The sequence below is a fragment of the Octopus bimaculoides genome, chromosome 8 (assembly GCF_046866305.1).
Source record: "Octopus bimaculoides isolate indiv1 chromosome 8, ASM4686630v1, whole genome shotgun sequence".
NCBI lineage: Eukaryota > Metazoa > Mollusca > Cephalopoda > Octopoda > Octopodidae > Octopus > Octopus bimaculoides.
This window is the reverse complement of record NC_142935.1, coordinates 1432458-1454957: the sequence shown is the minus strand read 5'-3', so window position 1 is coordinate 1454957 and position 22500 is coordinate 1432458. Positions and strand designations below refer to the sequence as shown.

The 22500-nt window shown below is 36.0% G+C and overlaps 1 protein-coding gene and 1 long non-coding RNA gene across 10 annotated transcripts in view; one reads left to right on the top strand and one right to left on the bottom strand.

Moving 5' to 3' along the window:
- Positions 1-22500, top strand: part of LOC106871778 (uncharacterized) — a 262045-nt gene that overhangs the window by 94785 nt on the left and 144760 nt on the right. For 3 of the 5 annotated variants that reach the window (XM_052969918.2, XM_089355987.1, XM_089355986.1), the window contains 5 exons: positions 13189-13248; positions 15924-16031; positions 16645-16698; positions 19251-19304; positions 22456-22500. The exon at positions 22456-22500 is cut by the window's right edge and continues 9 nt beyond it. In XM_052969918.2, coding sequence (XP_052825878.1) covers positions 13189-13248; positions 15924-16031; positions 16645-16698; positions 19251-19304; positions 22456-22500 — 321 coding nt within the window. Of the gene's footprint in view, positions 1-10537; positions 10580-13188; positions 13249-15923; positions 16032-16644; positions 16699-19250; positions 19305-22455 lie in introns of all 5 variants that reach the window. The other 2 variants (XM_052969917.2, XM_052969916.2) reach the window with 1 other exon arrangement.
- Positions 1-22500, bottom strand: part of LOC128248540 (uncharacterized) — a 106984-nt gene that overhangs the window by 25068 nt on the left and 59416 nt on the right. The gene's annotated exons all lie outside the window — the stretch shown is intronic.

Sequence of the window (22500 nt, the reverse complement as noted above, 5' to 3'; positions counted from 1 at the left end):
TGCTCTACTTCACTTCGTCCATTTACAATCTTGTTTCTTTATTTTCTTCATCGTCGCCCATTATATAAGACAGTGATCATTGTCATCTCTCTAACGATTTATAATTAAGACAGAAATAAATTTGTGACCATATATATATATATATATATATATATATATATATATATATATATATATATATATATATATAAAGTTAAAAGAAGAAAAGAAAATGGAAGTAAAGAAGTTAACAATACTAGGTATTGAACTAGAATTTCCTTGGATGCAACGATCCCTTCACGAAGTTTACACACCCTCTAATTATATATATATATATATATATATATATATATATGTGTGTGTGTGTATATATATATATATATATATATATATATATATATGCGTGTGTGGGTGTTAATGCATCAGAATAATATAAGATATGAAGGGGGCACTACTCGAAAGTTTCCTTACTAAGCATTATGACTGCACTGTTATTTTTTTTACAAGAGAATCTTACTTTTCACAGATGGAATCCAGCTGCACAAAATACAAGACACTTGCTTTTCAATAATATATATATTCACAGCATCAAGTAACACGGCACTATTTATATGTTTCATCACATTTATTCTTACACAGCAACTTTTTGACAGAAATATATTTTCACAGAAATAATATTTCTGTGGCTTCAACACAATTATTTCACAAATTATTTCACAATTTTCACGTCACGATATTTTTCATCACAATTATTTTCACAACACAATTATTTTTTCTCTCTCATTATTGCACAACACACGCACGCTTTCACTGACACATTGTAGCAAATTTTATGCTCTTTTATTTTCAGCTTCTCTTTGCTATCGATTCAGGTAAAATGTCAAATATACCGCCATTGTATTTTTTTTTATATATTGTTCGGAAATTTTTACTGAAATTATTGTCTTTGCATTCCCCACAAAAATAGATAAGAAATTTAAGCTTTACATCGATCACATTATCTGAAAGAAAACAGTGAATTTTACAGAAGCAAATGATTATTTTGTTGGATATCACATAAGAAGAGTTAAGTTTCTGTAAGACGCGACCAATTCCCAATCAATAATGATCCTTTTCCCTTATACAACTAATGTACTTAAGATAATCTGAGACGTTAAAGTTTTTTTCTTTTCATCTACAAAATAACGAGTCTTTTTGCCATGTCAAATACAAGCAAACAACTTTTTCTTAATCAATAACGTATCTACTCCTTCTTAATTTGTTCTTGTAGATTCGAGCGTGAATATCTAATATTAAGTAGTTGAGTGTTTGAATATCTAAGATAAGTTGTTGTTAATAAGAAGTATACCCTCCTGTTGACTAAACGAAAAGAACATTATTACTCTCAGTTTAGATATAAAGGAAACAAGACACCGGATGACGATCGGCAATCGAAATATAGTCTAGACGTAAATGTTAAACAATTGCTCATCTTTAAACATTAGGTTAATTGATAAAAATAATTGTAATTCTTTTTATTATTTAGTAGTTATTTTTTCTATGATTTTTTTTTTCTGGGAGGGGTGGGATTTTTAATTACAAATAGAAATATGTGGTTGGAAAAGGAAAATAAGCTGCTTTTTCTACATCTGAATACTATCATGATATAGAAATACATTATAATCTCTCTATATATATAGTGAAGGCGCTTGGCTTAGTGGTTAAGGTGTTGCACTGACGATTACAAGATCGTGTGTCCGATTCCCAGGCCGGGCTTTGCGTTGTGTTCTTGAGCAAAGCACTTCATTTCACGTTGCTCTGCGATCATTTCTTCATCCAGTGGCGTATGTTGTACCTGTACAGGTAATGTAGGAGAGTCTATTATATATATATATATATATATATATATATATATATATATATATATATATATATATATATATATATATATATATATATATATATATATATGAAATGCTTTAGGCCTACATAAACAAATCCAGCCCAAACGAAACACCAAGAGCAACGAGAATTGAGTAGGGAAATAAACTATCATAACAGAAAACAAAAGCGCCTTTGTTATATAATTGCTTAAACACTAAACATCGCTACAAGGTATCCAACGTTAATTCCTTCTAAATAGGTTTATAAACCATAACAGCTCAACGGAAATTATCATTATTACATTTCTAGTTACTCAGAGTTTTTTAACGAGAAACTTATAAGATATTCATGTATATCTCAAAATGGACTAATAGGCTATGAGAGGATTATAATAACTTCGAGATTGGTTTAAGTTATGATGTTTAAGAAATATCTCCATCATCGATATTTGATTGGTGCTTGTGAAATTATAATTAATCACTTCTGTGAAGTAGTCATGTTGTATGCAAAGACAGACGTAAGTCCATTCAAGAAAGTAATAATGCTAACTTTTAATAATGTATTCTCGTCTATCAAACTTAACTGTATTTTTATTAACATTCTTTTTATGCGAAGAAAATGTTCTTGTTCCATCTCACAAACCGTTAAGGCCAGCGATTGCAAGGGAGGGATAAGTCTACTGCATCGACTCCAGTGTTTAATTGATACTTATTTTAACGAACTCGAAAGGATAAAAGGCAAAAATCGACCTTTGAACTCGGAACTTAAAGACGAACGAAATGTCGCCCAACATTTTGCACGGCATGCTACCGATTCTGTCAGCTCGCAGCCTCAGCAAACCATTAATAATAATTTCTACTTTAGGCACAATACCTGAAATTTTGGAGGAGGAAAATACTCGATCACACCGGCTCCAGTACTTGACTGGTACGTTTTTTTTTTTCATCGACCCCGAAAGGATGAAAGGCAAAGTCGACCTCGACGGAATTTCAACTCAGAACGTAGCGGCGGGCGAAATACCGCTAAGCATTCCGCCCGGCGAGCTAACGATTCTGCCAGCTCGTCGCCTCTGCAAATCATTAATAATAAATGCTAATGACGAGAATGATCCTTATTATGATGATGACGAAGATTATTTGTGCGTAATTACGTACGCATCCAAGCAAGTGAATGCTATTCATATCTATAGAATGTGAATGACTCAGAGGATAGAGCTCCAGACAAGCAGCCGAGCGTATTCTGGTTCGTATCCTGTAAGCAGTAGTATGATTAACTTACAACAACATCAGTACTTAAACATTTGAATATATAAATAGCATAGGTCACACAACTGGAGCAAACTTAATGGGGAATACGATGTTTTGCATGACCTTGCAACAAAAAGAATATCTGATAGACCAGCGCCCTATCCCGGAGGGGATATCTCCCTAATCTGATAGACCAGTGCCCTATCCCGGAGGGGATATCTCCCGAATCTGATAGACCAGTGCCCTATCCCGGAGGGGATATCTCCCTAATCTGATAGACCAGTGCCCTATCCCGGAGGGGATATCTCCCGAATCTGATAGACCAGTGCCCTATCTCGGAGGGGATATCTCCCGAATCTGATAGACCAGTGCCCTATCCCGGAGGGGATATCTCCCGAATCTGATAGACCAGTGCCCTATCTCGGAGGGGATATCTCCCTAATCTGATAGACCAGCGCCCTATCCCGGAGGGGATATCTCCCTAATCTGATAGACCAGTGCCCTATCCCGGAGGGGATATCTCCCGAATCTGATAGACCAGTGCCCTATCCCGGAGGGGATATCTCCCGAATCTGATAGGCCAGTGCCCTATCCCGGAGGGGATATCTCCCTAATCTGATAGACCAGTGCCCTATCCCGGAGGGGATATCTCCCGAATCTGATAGACCAGTGCCCTATCCCGGAGGGGATATCTCCCTAATCTGATAGACCAGTGCCCTATCCCGGAGGGGATATCTCCCTAATCTGATAGACCAGTGCCCTATCCCGGAGGGGATATCTCCCGAATCTGATAGACCAGTGCCCTATCCCGGAGGGGATATCTCCCTAATCTGATAGACCAGTGCCCTATCCCGGAGGGGATATCTCCCGAATCTGATAGACCAGTGCCCTATCCCGGAGGGGATATCTCCCTAATCTGATAGACCAGCGCCCTATCCCGGAGGGGATATCTGCCGAATCTGATAGACCAGTGCCCTATCCCGGAGGGGATATCTCCCTAATCTGATAGACCAGTGACCTATCCCGGAGGGGATATCTCCCGAATCTGATAGACCAGTGCCCTATCCCGGAGGGGATATCTCCCGAATCTGATAGACCAGTGCCCTATCCCGGAGGGGATATCTCCCTAATCTGATAGACCAGTGCCCTATCCCGGAGGGGATATCTCCCTAATCTGATAGACCAGTGCACTATCCCGGAGGGGATATCTCCCGAATCTGATAGACCAGTGCCCTATCCCGGAGGGGATATCTCCCGAATCTGATAGACCAGTGCACTATCCCGGAGGGGATATCTCCCTAATCTGATATACCAGTGCCCTATCCCGGAGGGGATATCTCCCTAATCTGATAGACCAGTGCACTATCCCGGAGGGGATATCTCCCTAATTTGATAGACCAGTGCACTATCCCGGAGGGGATATCTCCCTAATCTGATAGACCAGTGCACTATCCCGGAGGGGATATCTCCCTAATCTGATAGACCAGTGCCCTATCCCGGAGGGGATATCTCCCTAATCTGATAGACCAGTGCCCTATCCCGGGGGGGGGGGATATCTCCGTAATCTGATAGACCAGTGCACTATCCCGGGGGGGATATCTCCCTAATCTGATAGACCAGTGCACTATCCCGGAGGGGATATCTCCCTAATCTGATAGACCAGTGCACTATCCCGGAGGGGATATCTCCCTAATCTGATAGACCAGTGCACTATCCCGGAGGGGATATCTCCCTAATTTGATAGACCAGTGCACTATCCCGGGGGGGATATCTCCCTAATCTGATAGACCAGCGGCCTATCCCGGAGGGGATATCTCCCTAATCTGATAGACCAGTGCACTATCCCGGAGGGGATATCTCCCTACTCTGATAGACCAGTGCACTATCCCGGAGGGGATATCTCCCTAATCTGATAGACCAGTGCACTATCCCGGTGGGGATATCTCCCTAATCTGATAGACCAGCGCCCTATCCCGGAGGGGATATCTCCCTAATCTGATAGACCAGTGCACTATCCCGGAGGGGATGTCTCCCTAATCTGATAGACCAGTGCACTATCCCGGAGGGGATATCTCCCTAATCTGATAGACCAGTGCACTATCGCGGAGGGGATATCTCCCTAATCTGATAGACCAGTGCACTATCCCGGAGGGGATATCTCCCTAATCTGATATACCAGTGCCCTATCCCGGAGGGGATATCTCCCTAATCTGATAGACCAGTGCACTATCCCGGAGGGGATATCTCCCTAATCTGATAGACCAGTGCACTATCCCGGAGGGGATATCTCCCTAATCTGATAGACCAGTGCCCTATCCCGGAGGGGATATCTCCCTAATCTGATAGACCAGTGCCCTATCCCGGGGGGGGGGGGGATATCTCCCTAATCTGATAGACCAGTGCACTATCCCGGAGGGGATATCTCCCTAATCTGATAGACCAGTGCACTATCCCGGAGGGGATATCTCCCTAATCTGATAGACCAGTGCACTATCCCGGAGGGGATATCTCCCTAATTTGATAGACCAGTGCACTATCCCGGGGGGGATATCTCCCTAATCTGATAGACCAGCGCCCTATCCCGGAGGGGACATCTCCCTAATCTGATAGACCAGTGCACTATCCCGGAGGGGATATCTCCCTACTCTGATAGACCAGTGCACTATCCCGGAGGGGATATCTCCCTAATCTGATAGACCAGTGCACTATCCCGGAGGGGATATCTCCCTAATCTGATAGACCAGCGCCCTATCCCGGAGGGGATATCTCCCTAATCTGATAGACCAGTGCACTATCCCGGAGGGGATATCTCCCTAATCTGATAGACCAGTGCACTATCCCGGAGGGGATATCTCCCTAATCTGATAGACCAGTGCCCTATCCCGGAGGGGATATCTCCCTAATCTTCTTAATGCTTCAGAAATCAAAAACAAGCACCAATCAAATGACTTCTTGTAATTCAGAATTTTCTGCACAAAAGAAACGATTTGATTCAGAACTTTTCTTCAGTCACATTATGCTCCATAACACTTGCACATCGGTAATCGAAATATATCAAACTTACTGAAAACGGGCGCCGTTACTTTGCATGCTCAAGCATTTCAGAGAAGGGGAAAAGGATGAAGTGATGCCCTACGTATTTCCAAAAGCACCAACGAAGTTAATGAAAATGTTATAGCTTTAACCAGGAATTACAAACGGATGTTGAGCTCACTTTAATTGGAGAAACCCCATCTACGTCTCACCATTAAATATGTAATACGATAAATCAATTGGGAATGGGAACGAAATATTAAATTAGGCACAAAAAAAGTATTCAGACGTATTTCTATTTATTTTTCTTGTTGCTAATGATAACTAAAAATGTATTTTAAGCATTCTACTGTTCTAGGTATTTAAGTATATGTTGTGAAATTTAAGATGGCCGTTTTTATTATGTCTATGAAAGATATGTGTAATGTACAACTTCCTTCATAGAATTTGAGAAAATTTTCGAAAAGAACGGATAAATGTTCTGAAGATGTAGATACGAGATAAAATAGATTTTGTGTTGATGTAAAGTTAATGTTATTGACTGCGGATTGTATAGCTGAATCTTAATACTTTTAACATAAGCTGTTACGATTGTTGCTGACAAATGGACCCGATATAAAGACAGCCATGTGTATTAATTTATATCTGGTTACTTTATTTGGTGTGTATTCAGGAATTCTGGTTGAAATGTATGGTATCTCAAAAAAAAAAATTTAATATTATTTAAACTGCAATGAAACCTAGCAGATAGCCTGCCACTAAACAATGAGTCGTTTTCTATGCCTCGTGGTTTAGAGCAAAAGAACTCAAAATTAAGATTAGTTTTGTGATTAACTAACTTTTCTGCTATGATATATTGTTAAAATTCATCTTGAATTTTACACACAAGCGATATAACTTAAATACACAGAAACAGATAGATAGATAGATAGATAGATAGATAGATAGATAGATAGATACATACATACATACATACATACATACATACATACATACATACATATGACGAATAACATAAAATGGTCTGCAAAAAAGTAAATTGAAATGTGAACGAAATCTTTACATCCTTTTTCGTTAATACAACTTTTCCCTTGTCTCTGTTTCTCCCCCCCCCCTCTCTCGTAGATTTTATGATGTGATGTACTTTTGACAATCCTTATATTTATCTACGTGCATTATTACAATCATTGAAACCATGTTATTTTTTTAATAGCAATCAAAAAGTACCATCTGTTTACTACTTTCAAAATATCTACGTTATTTTTAATATCTTGCAAGTGTTGACATAGCTTCTAAACTCATTCAGAGCTAATATAAATGGAATTGGCAAGTGTTTAGTTGTTTCAGAGAGGCTTGCTTTGTCGTGTTATCGGATAATTATTTTTCTATTCCTATTTACCAAGTGATTTCAATGCGTCTAAATGAAATCATTATTTTCTTAGACAACATTGCTCAAATAAAATATTTATTTAACTGCGGTGGGGCACAGCAGTCTTTTTCTTTTAATAACCGAGAATCCTCTAAAAGTGTCGTTAAAATCAAAATATTTGTCCATGCTTTAACGGTTGTAGGCATGTGACCTACGTATTGTGAAAGCGAATTGTAAAATTAATTGCTTGGAACGTTTCAATGCTTCAAATTAATGCAGAGTTATAAGAATATAGTAAAAATCTAATCAAAATGGCGATGACGATATAAAAGGCGTTTTTATGTATCTGTGTGTTTCTTTCAGTTCAACATGAATTTCTGAGTAACCACCATATCATTTACATGTACAATTCGTACTGAACATGACTGAAATTCAAGAATTTACAAAGCAAAGTTATTAAATAGTTTTATGGTTGATCTTTAGTGTAACCTAGCAAAACGTGACTTTGTGATTCACCATGTGCTGACTTACATATGTTAAAACGATAATCAACTGCTCAAAGCTTACATCATCAAGAAATTGTGATGCATTGTAAAACATTTTATTCTTATTATTCAGATATTCACCAGAGAGCATTCTGATTGATTTATCCAATCCGATGAAAGGTTTTTAGTGTAACGTTAACGGACGACTCACCATATATGGCTGTGATGCAAACTACATAGCAATTCAGAGAACTGAAACACCGAACTAAAAGCGTCATTAACAATGGTGATGCGAATTAAAACATTGATATTTCAGACAAGTAAAAATTGTGTCTATTAAACCAGGTACATTTAGTCTATGGAGACCAGAGTAGTAACTGTACTAAACAGTAAAACCAGTCATCACATCAAAGTGGCTGCTAAATTTTACTACTAGTTTACCCCCAGGCACATTCGCCGCCAGCTGGTTAACGGTGCGACTCTGCACCCTTTATGCATAATATATTGTTAACAATATATTGTACAAATACAATATCCCTACATTCACTCTCTATTTCCTATCTTAACTAAACTAACTATTGCTTAATCATCCTCTCACACCGTCTCCGATGAAGGGATATAATAAATATCCTGGAAACAGCTGTAAGACATTCTATATATAAATATTCTATACTATACACGGCCTTGGTCTTTTATCTCATTACAAAAAGTAAATCCTGATATGTATATATATATTTTTTAATAAGATTTTATAGTTTGCTTGAGGCATTGTATATGGAATATAACGGTGAAAGATTTAAAAGGCCAAACAATGGAAATAGATTTTAAGATGAGGTGACGTAAACTAGAAGTAAGTTACCTGGTAATCTTTGGTTTTATATGTATCCAATATTTCGGGACATACAAGTCCCTTCTTCAGGGTTAAAAAGGCACTGTCATTGGAAAGATGTTTTTCGTCGGAGATAAAATAATTCTAGAATTATATATGAATTTGCGTATATATATATATATATATATATATATATATATATATATATATATATATATATATATATATGCATATATACATAAATATGCATATATATATGTGTGTGTGTATATATACGTATGTATATGTATATATATATATATATATATATATATATATATATATATATATATATATATATACATATATATACACATATATATATGTGTACATATATACGTATGTATATGTACGTATGTATGTATATGTATATATGTATATAAATAAACAGTTTGGTTGCTTGTTTCCCTGGAAACTGTCAGAATGATGTGGACGCCTCTTATGAGAACATAATAAGGTTCGAAAATCGATTAAGGTTGCTCATTTTTCCAGTCTGTAGAGAAATGGCTAAAATTTGCCATGTTTATAATTATATCATATGTTACATATAAATACACACACACACACGCACACACACACATATATATATATATATGTATATATATATATGTATATATATTCTATCAAATTCTACGTCGAATGATCCAATGATCCCACGATCCTACAAATAAATAATGTATAGTATATTCTTTAGAAGAATATCTTAGAGAAGTTTCAGTTGTTTCCGCGAAAACAAAACAAGCGCAAAGCTACACCAACATTCGAGATGAAGAAGTACTTATTGCTGAAAGCCTGTTGAACCCAAGTTTCCAAGATTTTCCCCCGAAATACGACAGAATGTAACCATTACACCCCACATCTGTTAAAGGCACAATGACCTGTCTATTTGGTTCTTCTTACTTCCATACAGAAAACATGATGTTATATAAAATTTACTCTTTGGAATTTGAAGTTAAAATCGTCAACAAACAACGAATTCAAACAAAATGTCGACTCCACGAACCTTTCCTCATCAGATTTATCAATTGTTATTCTTCTGTTGCATGAGTGATATTGTCAACTTGATCAGTTAATATTCGCTTTGTACTTCATTTCAGATGATAATCCTCCTATTAGATTTGGAATCTGATTATATGAGAGAACATCAATTCTCGTGGATTGTTTATAACTAATTTAAAAGTGGTTACGTCTTAAAAATTCATGTAATAAGTTGTGTAGCCGTAATAGTTTATTTATTTTACAGAACATGTATCAATAAATATTAACACATCAAATATTGATACAAGAAAGATATTCATATTTCTTTGGTCGTTCCTTAAAAACTTTTTTTTAATATATCCTCAAACGTTATTGGCTTAACGATCAGTTAATGTCTATTTTAACTCAATGTGTCTCTCCCTCACATTGTTTTTAATGTTAATAGTGATTTCATTAACATGTTTATTTCTGATGGAATTGTGTTATTATTAATCACCAGCATTTGACGGACGTTATACATAAGCAATGATTTGATATCGTTTTTTTTTTTTACTAACATTGTAGATATGTGACAATATCACAATATCACACATATATATATTTAGACAAATACACATTACCACACACTTAATTGCTCCTTTCTATTGCCAAATAGCGGAGATTAATGTTTACTGCCGTTGCATTAGCTATACAGAATATTCCTCTTATTCTTCAGCGTCCCATTGGAATTAATTTCAAGAAAAAAACATCGTCTCAGGTAGAGGATATGCCACTCTTGGGCGCCAATCTTGCTTGCGCATTTTATTCTGTCATTTTTTTTCTCTCCTTTTTTTGTGGATTTCGGCTTTTCTTTCATTCTTTTGAACAAATAACTCTTATAGATCATTTATCTCATTCCTACTCTCTGTCAATCCCTTCCCTAATTTCTTTTTCCTCTTCTGTCTGTTGATGCTGATCCTAATTAAATTACAATTTGTAACAAATTACTACTGCCACAGCTGTTGCACGAACTTCAATACTACCATTTTGCCCTTGTCTATATTTAGAGATCATTTGAGATGCGCTTATACATGACCATGTAGAATTGACTTTCATTTCAAACGGAATTGTAACTATCAAAAAATAATAATAATAATAATTTTCTACTCATAGTTTACTGCAAGCATGATTAGAAATAGAATTTCGTATATTTTCTGTTATAAATTTCGTTATCTATTGCCATTTCATTAAAAACGAAATAGCGTAATTAATTTCTTTCGTGTCCTGATTATCATTTAATTATCATTTAATTAACAATTTAATTATAGAAGAAAAATGTTTAGAAATATTTAACAACAAATAAAATAGTTCTCCCCATACTTGTTAATCTCTCTGGAGTGATATATCTTTGAACTTTAAATATCTTTTAAATAAATGTAAAGGAAAAGTATAGAATCATATTCATCACTATGGATTTTAGCTTAAATATTCAAGCGATTAAGTTAAACCAAATTATCACTTGCAGTTTCACGGAAATGCTTTTCTCCGCTTATTTTATACTATGGATTTATAATGATGCTTTTTTTTTATTTTAGGTGTGTCTTCAAACACTAAAGTTGTTTAATTTACGAATGATAACATACTAGAAATTTTCTCGGCAAACATAAAATAAATAAATAGATAAACAAATAAAAGTCAATTCAGCAATAATGTCATAAGAAAATTCATAATAGCCCTCAATTCCTGATAATGTATTAATTTTGTGCATTTTGTGGTCGCGAATGGCGACAAAAGGTTTTTGATAAACATAACTGATTGATTGATAAACCGATTGATTAATCAAGCAATCAATTAGTGAATTGGTTCAATAATTAACCAATCAATTAATTACAAAGAAGTGATATAGAACCAGTGTGTGTGTTTATTATTGGCATAATGCCCCTCCCGAGATAAAACAAAATCTATTTCAACACACAAGTCCACGCCAAGAATCTTCCAAACTAAATACAAAACAGCACATTTGTTTAGGCAGAGATAGACATAATAGAGATCCCTTAATAATTTCTTGGGCATCTACCAGTTTTGATTTTCGTTATTTATGCATAATTAGAACTTAATTAATATGGATAAAACAAAGGATAATAGAATACATCTCGGTCAGAGAAAAATTATCCAGCTCCAGATTATCAACCGACAATATGGCGTCCATTTATCTCATTGTAAAAGCAGCCATTTTCTAGAGCGTTCTTCAAAGTTTATGACACTAACAAATAAAATATACATAAGGTGTCTTAATTCTGTAATAGCAATTATAGTTGGTATATATATATATATATATATATATATATATATATATTGCTTTGTTTGGGTTTTATCTTTGTTAATAAACAGTCCTCAAGCAATTTTTCCTCTCATCCGGATATTTTTCAGCTTAATCCGACATTTGCTGAACTACTCTGAAATTTCTTTATAAATAAATACATTAAATGTAAAGAATATATGCTTAGATATCAGCAGAAATTTACATAACAATCGCAAAGGAGCCATCAATTGTGCATGAATATTATCCCTTATTTGTTTTAACATTATTTTCATCTGATGCTATTCTATTTTCATAATTTTGTCGTTCGACCCCCATTATGAAATAACAAATATTATATATTTTATGTTGACTAAACCTTGCTGCTTATGTTTAAAACAGTGTGTATAATGCATCATAACTATAGTACAAACTGAACCTGTTAATCATTGTGTATATGGCAATAATTGTTTTATTTATTTTTTTGTTTACTTTAAACATTTACCACCCTTCCCCCACTTAATCAAAACTTATTGTCTTTCATCATTTATATATTTCCACATTTACTGAATGCTTTCTTATATCCTTATCGAACTAAAATTTCTATATACATATGTATGTATACATGTATATATTTATATACATATATTATGTATATATATATAATATACAATTTTATGTATGTAAATTTATATATACATGGTATATAAATATATGTAATTTTAAACCATGAGTATTTCAATTACTTTTTGTCATAAAGTTGTTTTCTTAAATATGTAAAAACAGTTTGAGTTGGAATACCAAACTATGATTGCAATATAAATGTTGTGTTTCGTTCTGGTTATTTCATGCATGAAAAATATTGTTTTAAGTCAATATACATTTGAAAATGGTTCAATATCTTCAATATTTTATTATAGTAACAAAATATTCGTGTGAAATTCTTCAATACATCAAATGTCATGTTCGCTTTTAGGATTTTATGATAAAACTGTTTTTAAATCAATAATCTTTAAATGTAGAATTTGACTATAGTCTACAGTTTTTTATACTTTGTCGCTAATTATGCGCCATGATATGTTTTATAGAAAAAACCCAAATGTAACATTGTCTGTCCACGAGGTAAACCCGGTATAAATGGAACTGATGTAAGTATATCACATTATTTCCACTTTAGTTGTGTGTGTGTGTGTGTGTGTGTGTGTGTGTGTGTGTGTGTGTGTGTGTGTGTGTGTGTGTGTATAAAAAGAACACAGACGGGGTTTAAAATTTACTACAGCTGTTACAGTAGAATTTTATTGATGTATCCAGGTAAAATTTTAAGCAGGTATAAACAGATGAGAGGATACCTTGACGATGACGTGTGTATATGTGTGTGCGTGTTTTGTGTGTGCATATGTGTGTGTGTCTGTGTGTATGCGTGTGTGAGTATGTGTGTGTGTGTGTGTGTGTGTGTGTGTGTGTGTGTGTGTGTGTGTGTGTGTGTGTGTGTGTGTGTGTGTGTTTGATAGGATGGTAAGCGTGGTGCATTTGAAAGGAATATTTCTGACATTTATTTAGTGTGAGCAGTATAGAGAAGCGCAAAATGAGTGACAAATGTGGAGATTTTCACCACGGGCCCACCTCTTACGGAATTATCATGGTCGAAAAAAAATGGACTGATAAAAGATCCCTTAAAGTTGATACCTTTTCTTGCAAAGAACCAAACGAATCGGTTACAGTTTGCGAAGCGGAAAAGTTTATGTGCTTTTGAATGCATAAAGAAAGACATCCTTTCGGTTTCGGTCGATATATTTCCAGGAATTGTGACGGTGAATAAAAGGTGCCGGGTTTCGAATGTAAGGTGGAGTGAGGGTGAATCTTTTGCCAATTGTTGTAGGCCGTGATTTTAACTGAACTACTGTGATGCATAAACCATTCGATGGAAATGAGATTTTATGTATCCGTTGTTGAGGATTTGAAAAGATATACCCAAGAAGATAATTTCAGTCCTCTAAGATGTCTCTGAATTCTCAGGAGTGAAGCGCTTGCACCGTGAAAAGCGGTTGTCATGTAATTGACTAAGTTCGACTAATCAACTTTGCGAGGAGAGAATGTTATATATTGCGAGGGCTTAGAGCGATGGTTTAATCACAATTATTTCTTTATTGCTCACAAGGGGCTAAACATAGAGGGGACAAACAAGGACAGATAAACGGATTAAGTCGATTACATCGATCTCAATGCGTAACTGGTATTTATTTGATCGACCCCGAAAGGATGAAAGGCAAAGTCGACCTCGGCGGAATATGAACTCAGAACGTAGCGGCAGACGAAATACCGCTAATCGTTTCGCCCGAACACTGTAAGTACAGACATCGAGATAGTTTGGTAGAATTTAGGATTAGGAAATGAGAAAGTAATCAACAGAGTTTGGAATGTCAGTAATACTTTTACAGGATAAAAACTAGAAAAACATCAAACATATTCGTCACAGCAGCTAACTAATTTTCATTTAACTAATTTTCATATATTAAAATTTCTTGGTAGTCTCTCTTCTTTTTTAACCAGATTTTGTCCTTTGGTAAATGATTTTCACACAAAACGCATAAACTTAAATTAATGAAAATATTTTGCCATTAAATATTCAATTTTAATTAAGAAAATTTCTTGGTCCAGTTATATGCTAGCATCCACTCTACTGTTATCTTTTATGCAGCAAGCGTCCCTGGGTATCTTTCCCCGTCATTTATGTACTTGTAATAAAGAGTTGAGGATTGCAAAATATTTAGTTTCTGCTCTAGCGACATCAGTATAAGGATGAGTGCAAAAAGCAAGTAAAGTTGTTAGCGCTGAAGTCAACGAGGGCGATGAATTTAGAGAAGAATGAAGTGACACACACACACACACACACACACACATAATATATATATATATACATACACACACACCATACACATACATATACACACACATGTGCATACATACATCCTCGAAGCAGGAAGAGATATGGTCGAAGATCTGTTGGCAGTTGGAGGCATTCGTAGGGTGGTAGAGAGAAAGCAGATATCTTTAGAGGAGTCGAGGGAGTGAGTCTCTGATCAAAAGCAGATGTATTTATAGAAGTAGGGAAAGAAGACACAGCCATCCAACTGAACAGACTTCTCGACACTCGCGAGCCACTTGATATTACTACTACGTTTCTTCATATAATTTCAAGTACTTATTTCTGGCAAATTCATTGATGAAATTCTCACCAAACTAATTCTAAGATATAATTGGAACAAGTTTTGGTTACATCTTTATTTCTTTATTTCATTACAGTAAAATTACGGATGATACGGCTTCCGTTTTTTTGCTGTTTATATTTTTACCTCCTTTATAAATATAAGGAGTTATTCCAGTACAACATATTGGTTTCAAATTTTGGCACAAGGCCAGCAAGTTCGGGGAAGAAGTTTAAGTCAATTACATCTGCTCAGCTGGTCCTTACATTGCTCAACTGATCCTTATTTTATCGATTTCAAACGATAAACTTGTAGAACTCATCTAACAGCTCTATAGATTTATTGTTGGCGAAAACTGGTGAGGAACCATCGCTAGTTTTCGCCAATTCTGGATTCAATCCTATCTTATTTTAAAGAGTAGAGGTGTTTTCATTACAATACTCGAATGCTTCCCCTCACACCATACGATCACGGTGCTGCACCAAGTGGTGCAATATAAACTCGCATGAAACTACTGTAGTGAAAATAATAAAGTAACGGAGATTATAACTGCTTGTGTTTTAGTGGTTTCACTGACTAAAAATCTGATGCAATTGTATTATATATATTTTTTTCAGGGTCTTCCAGGAATCCCCGGAATTAATGGTAGGGATGGCGAACGAGGTTTACCCGGAGTACCAGGATTAAGAGGCCTACCGGGCCCACGAGGAGCCGATGGTGAGAAGGTAGATAGAACGTTTTCTTTTCATAGCAATATTGTTCTAATTATATCCAACAGTATTGTATGCAAATATGCATCAACATTATATTTAGATAATATAGATCTACGATATATACATACATACATACATATATATACACACACATACCTACATACATACATACACATATATATGTGTATGTACATATATATATATATATAAATATACACCGTATTCTCTGGTGCATAAGTCGCCGCTCTATTTTATACTTGCTTTTAATTGAAAAATCTGGCGTGTGGCTTATACATGAGTAAGTACGTTATACATATTGATAATTTATATATAATTTATATATATGTAAATTATTTTAATGGCTGTGAGTTGGTGCAAATACTAAAGCGCTGACCTGTGGTCCGTAAAATAGTGTATTTTGACTCTTTACTAAGTTCAGACCCAACTGTTGTGTAATTTTATTTTTCCTCTCTGCGAAACCCCTAAAAATAAGCAACAGCTATATGTTAGGTCAATCTACTTTGCTACATATAACCCCAGAGAAAATTGAACTTCAGTGGAAACGAAAAATATACGTATTCGTGTGTTTTCCTTTTTATTTTTTATTTTTTTTATATATTTTTAGGGTGCCATTGGCCCTCGTGGCCCTGAAGGATCTCGGGGATTGAGAGGAGAGAAAGTAAGTAAGGAATACGCATGCGTGTATGTACATAATATAACATACTAAAGCCATATTGTTTTAATTAAGAATTAAAAGGACGCAACTAAACACATTGGCAAACAAGCCGCAGACACACGTCTCCATTCACTCATGTAAACACATATGAATGTGCTTTCTATGTGTGTGTGTGCGTGTGTGTGTTTGTGTATGTGTGTTTGCGTGCATGTGTGTGTGCATGTGTTCTCTATCAAATGCTACACATTAGTTATCGGCCAATTTTATGATAGAACGGAATCTATTTGTCCAAAGTGTCGCAGAACGTGATTAAACGTCTTACCACTTGATTACGAAACGAACTTTCTGGCATCATAGTTATACAGATAGACATAGATATATAGATGCATATGTACATCTATCTATCTATCTATGTATCTACTTTTACACACACACACACACACACACACACACACACACACACACACACACACACACACACACACACACACACACACACACACACACATTTATATATACCATATTGTATAGTTATGAAACTCTCACATAAAGTACTCGGAGTTTCCCGGCACGTCCACATGTATGTGTGTGAATGTATGTATGTATGTGTGTGTGTATGTATGTATATACTGACCCTTCCATATTAATAAATAAAAATTCAAAATCCATATGATTTACATTGGCATTACATTAATCTTGCTTATAAACAAAACAATGTAAAATAGCATTTTTTGATGGCCGGAGTCTAATGATTGAAATAAACAAAGGATGAATACAAGAGAAAAAGGACATTCAGTAGCGCAAAGTTTCAGGCATGAGGTTTGAGTGGTTGCTTTCTATCATTCTACAATGATGAACATAAGCTTGTATTAATCAGTATCACAGATTCGTACAGTTGTCATACAAGGTGTGATACCAATATTGACTAAATGCAATACAATTTCCATTTGAGAGGAACGGCTGGCTATTGATTTACGTACGAGTGTCATCTAAGACTTAATGTCAACACTGAAGTGTTTGATTATTTGCAGAGAAAACCCGTTTCTGGTGTACAAAAACTATTATAACTGGTTATTTCTAATAAACGCAACCTAAGTGTTAATATCAACTGGTTTTACAAGCGTTTACAGAAACTCAGAAATAAAATAAAATTAATTTATCATACATATATGCATAAATGAATACAGACAGAGAGACAAATAGATAGATAGATAGTTGGATAAAGAAATAGATACATTAATAGATAGAACCTTATATATCTGAACACAGAGGGGACAAAATACAAAGTAGAACTTTTCATTTTGGGAAGAGAATAAAAAAAAAGCAGGTGTGTAGAATTTCGATCAAAAGTAATCGTGGAAAGAAGGGGAAAAGAAGGAAAAAAGGAAGCCGATCAATAGGGATCGTGTATCACAGAAATGTCATAATGTAAAATGGAAAACAGATTAGGTTTATCCGTGGAAAGAAAAGCCTACAGAAAAGACCACGGTAATTTCGGGCAATAATGTCATGCAAAAAAAACAACACATTACAGTAAGTGACTCTCTTTTTTCCTTTCTTTTTCTGGTTCATAGGATTATGCTCAAGATGGCTCCGTCATTCACCCGTGCCATCCTTGCTACATTCACCCATCATTTTTTGAAGCATTCACTAGACAAAGCTTCCCTCTCTACTCTCACCTTCCTTTTCAAGTCATACTTGAAGAAGTTGATGAGAGATTGACCAGAGAGGAACGTGATTGTCTCTAGACCTTTCAGACGTGTCCACCATACAGATTTTTTCGCCATAGCCAAAAGTACAATAAAAACAGCTCTTCCTTCCCGTCTCAGGGAAGGAGGCTCGGCAATATTCACGATAGACTCGTTTGATAAACCGACTCGTCCCACACGCGACAGCAGTCGTTTGACATAGGCCCACAGATCGGAAATGGTTGGACACTGTACGAGTACGTGCAGAACGGTTTCGTCGCTCTCACCACAACTCGGGCAGGTCGGCCCCGTGTTTCTCGAGCCATGCTTGTAGAGCTTATCCCGAACGGGTAGCGCTTCTCGATAGCACTGCCAGGCCAGGGGTTTCTGGAAGTTGTCCATAGGTCCCGGCCCGAAAGTCGTCTTGAACAGGCGGGTCAGGTATTCCTCGTCGACGCCCAGGTCCGCCCCGAGATCGTCGTGGTACCTCCCCTCCACTAATCTCCTATAGAATGCATCCGTTGTGTTGCAGTCGCTCAAGATCGACCCGGGACGGCATAGTTGATCGAAAGCAACGCGACACTCGCGGTACCATTCGCCCTTCCTCGGCCTCCGTTAGAGTGTCGGATAAGCGCTTTGCATGCAGCAGTTGTTCTGACTTTATGTTATGCGTTCAAATCCCACTAAGGTCAACTTTACCTTCCATCCTTTTGAGCGTCGATAAAATAAGCACCAGTCAAAAACTGGAATAGATCAAATCGTCTTGCCCCACCCTTGAAATTGCTGGCCTTGTGCCAAAATTTTAAACAATTATAATCATTTCAATATTATTTACATTAATGTAATTATTATTGTCGTTATTCTTAGGGAAACGATGGTCTTACTGGATTACCTGGTCGCAAAGGAGAGTCCGGAGAAAAGGTAAAAACTCTTCATTTTTATTCTCTTTCTCTGATATCTTAATTCTGAACATTTCTTTAATTTGGATTAGTTATTTGTTATCTGAAAGAAATAATCCCTTTCTCGTGATGAGGATTAATTAATTACTGTTGATGGTGATGTTTTATTGCTAAAATCTACAATTATAACGAGTACGATCCAACATGAAGGGCTGCAGACAAAGCCAGTTGATGGCTTTGCTTAAAGAAGGAGGAGCTGTTGGCTGTTCTTGTTGCGGAGATGCTAGCTACAACTTGATCAATCGAACGAACGACTGACGAAAGACTCAAAGCCCTTAAAATCCTCAACGGATAGTTGTCCATGAAATGAAGCGCAGTTAATGGGGAAACAAAGACTTAAATCTCAGCTCTGCGATAATCTTCCTTTTTCTCGGTTTACCGCACTTTAAGTTTAGCACTAAAAGTGTTACGGTATGGTATCAACCGCTTAAAGGTTATATATATATACCTACATACATGCTAACGTTAAACTTGTTTTAAAACAGAGGTGGGGAGCGCAGGCGTTGCGTTTGACGGCAAAGTAATACATACACACCAGTGGCAGGCATTAAGATCACTCAAATTTCTAAATACTCTCGCATTTTATGACTCGTCTCAAAAATTCGTTAAGCACGTGCGGGCTATATGTAACATCGATTGTGTCTGCTTGAGACATATAAAACAATATGAAATGACAGTGCAGCTCCTACTACTGCTGCTACTACTACTACTGCTGCTGCTGCTACTACTACTACTACTACTACTACTACTACTTGTTTAATGATCTGTCTTATTATGTGTAATCTATCAACGAGACAGTAACTCATTTATAATTGTCAAGAAGCTGGCACTTTAAAAGTATTCTCTTATTGTTAAGTTCATCCTGACATCTTAAACGGGGTTAATATTGTTAATGAGAAAAGTGCAGAGCTTGCTCTTACTCTGTGTGTTATGGGTGGGAAGGGTGGGGGGATATTATTTTGCGTATCATATTTTTATGCGGAGGTTAATGCGTGTTATATTTCAGTATCTACGGGGAAAGTAATTAAACGCATTCCATCATCAAATGACTGAAACTGTTTGATGTCTCCTCGTAGATTAAAAAGCAAGAATTTAGCCTCACGCAAGATAATCAATTATAAAAGTCTGTTACCTGCTTGAACATAATTACCTGGAAATTCTCTCCAATAAACATTTAAAATTTCCATTTTCAAAATCGCCACAGTCTCTTCTGCACATAATTTTTAGGGTTGTTATTAAGTCCCCGTGCGATGTGTTTGATATTATGTTTCCATGACAACATATACTATCTTACATTTAAAATTGATCGTTACGAAATTGTTAAACGTTTCATCTTTATATCTTATATCTTTTACTTGTTTCAATCATTAGACTGCGGTCATGCTGGGGCAACGCATTGCAGAATTTTAGTTGAAAGGATCAATTCTAGTACTTATTTCTTTAAAACCTGGTACAAACGGTGCTTGAGGACAAATGCAGGCACACGCACAGGTATACATACATACATACATACATACATACATACAAACATACATACATACATACATACATACATATTTTGGATTGGGGAATAATTCATGGGCGTCTTTTTTTCAAATTTAAAAATGAAAAATGCACGAAGAAATAAAACACATTGGCAAAATCTTTTATGTTATTTGTATGAGAATTTTTTTTTTTTTTGTTCTACAAGATAGTGTGTTTTGAGTTTTTAATTTTGTTGAATTTTTTCTTTTTCTTTTTGCATTTTCAGATCATTAAAATGGAATGTGAAATGGACAAAACTGAGCATTTTCGACGCCATTTGCTTTTTGTAAAATTCCCGAAGCTGCTCGTGAGATTTGTGCTGTGTATTGAGAAGGAGCCATGCGTCAACGTACCGTCCGCAGTTGGTTTTCGCGCTTCAAAAATGGGTCGAGCAATTGAGTTCGATGAACCTTGCCCGTTGAGTGAAAATGGTTCACCACAGTTTTTTTTTATCATAATCCATCTGCTCCACGTCGTTTGACGTGGATTTTCGTGAAGAAGTTGATTCAATCGCTCGTCATCGAACTCACTTTGTCAATTGGTGTGCGATTCGTCTTTGAGGTCAAAATACCCATTTTTGAAGCGCGAAAACCAATGGCATGCACTCCTTTGAGGCATTACTCCTTCTCCATATACGGCACAAATCTCACAAGTAGCTTCGGCGGCCTTAACACCTCGATTAAATGCAAAAGGCAAAAGGTGTCAAAAATGGTCAGTTTTCTCCACTTGACATTCCATTTTAATGATCTCAGAATACACAAAAATCAATAAAATTAAAAAATCAAAACACACTGTCTTGTAGAACAAAAAATTCCTTTTCAAATAACATAAATCATTTTGCCAATGCGTTTTATTTCTGCGTGCATTTTTTCAGTTTTAAATTTTAAAAAGAAAGAATGCTCAGGAATTATTCCTCAACCCAATATACATACATGCATACATATATATATATATATATATATATATATGTGTGTGTGTGTGTGTGTGTGTGTGTGTGTGTGTGTGTGTGTGTGTGTGTGTGTGTGTGTGTGTGTGTGTGTATACATAAATAATATGGCTGGCTTATTTACAATTTTACAACCTAAAGGCAGAAATATATATATATATGACAGACATTTTTCACTCGCCGTCTACCAAATCCACCCACAAGGTTTTGACCCGTGTGTCCAGCCAACCGCTATGATTGACCCCTAGCTTCTAAAGTTTGTTTTATTATCTCTCTGTTTATTTTCTCGTGTTCCTTTCTGCTGAAGAGCGTAGGCTCGAAACGTAAAAGACTTTCTCACCTTCCCGAGCGTTAAGCTAATACACCTGTTTGTTGTTTATACACCTGTCTTCGGTTTTGTTTTTCTGTAAATTTCAACAAAAGTAGAAGACACTTGTCCAATGTGCCACGCAGAGAGAGGGAACCCGGAACCCTGTGGTTGTGAAACAAACTTCTTACCACACAGCCACTCACGTACCTAATATAAATATTATTTACCAATGTTACATTCCATGAATAGAAACCATTTAAATACCATTTTCTCTGACTCCTTACTATGGAATGGCTGACTTTTTAATTAATTTTTTTCTTTTATTCCAAATAGGGTCGAAATGGACAACGAGGCTACTCAGGTACACCTGGTGATCCT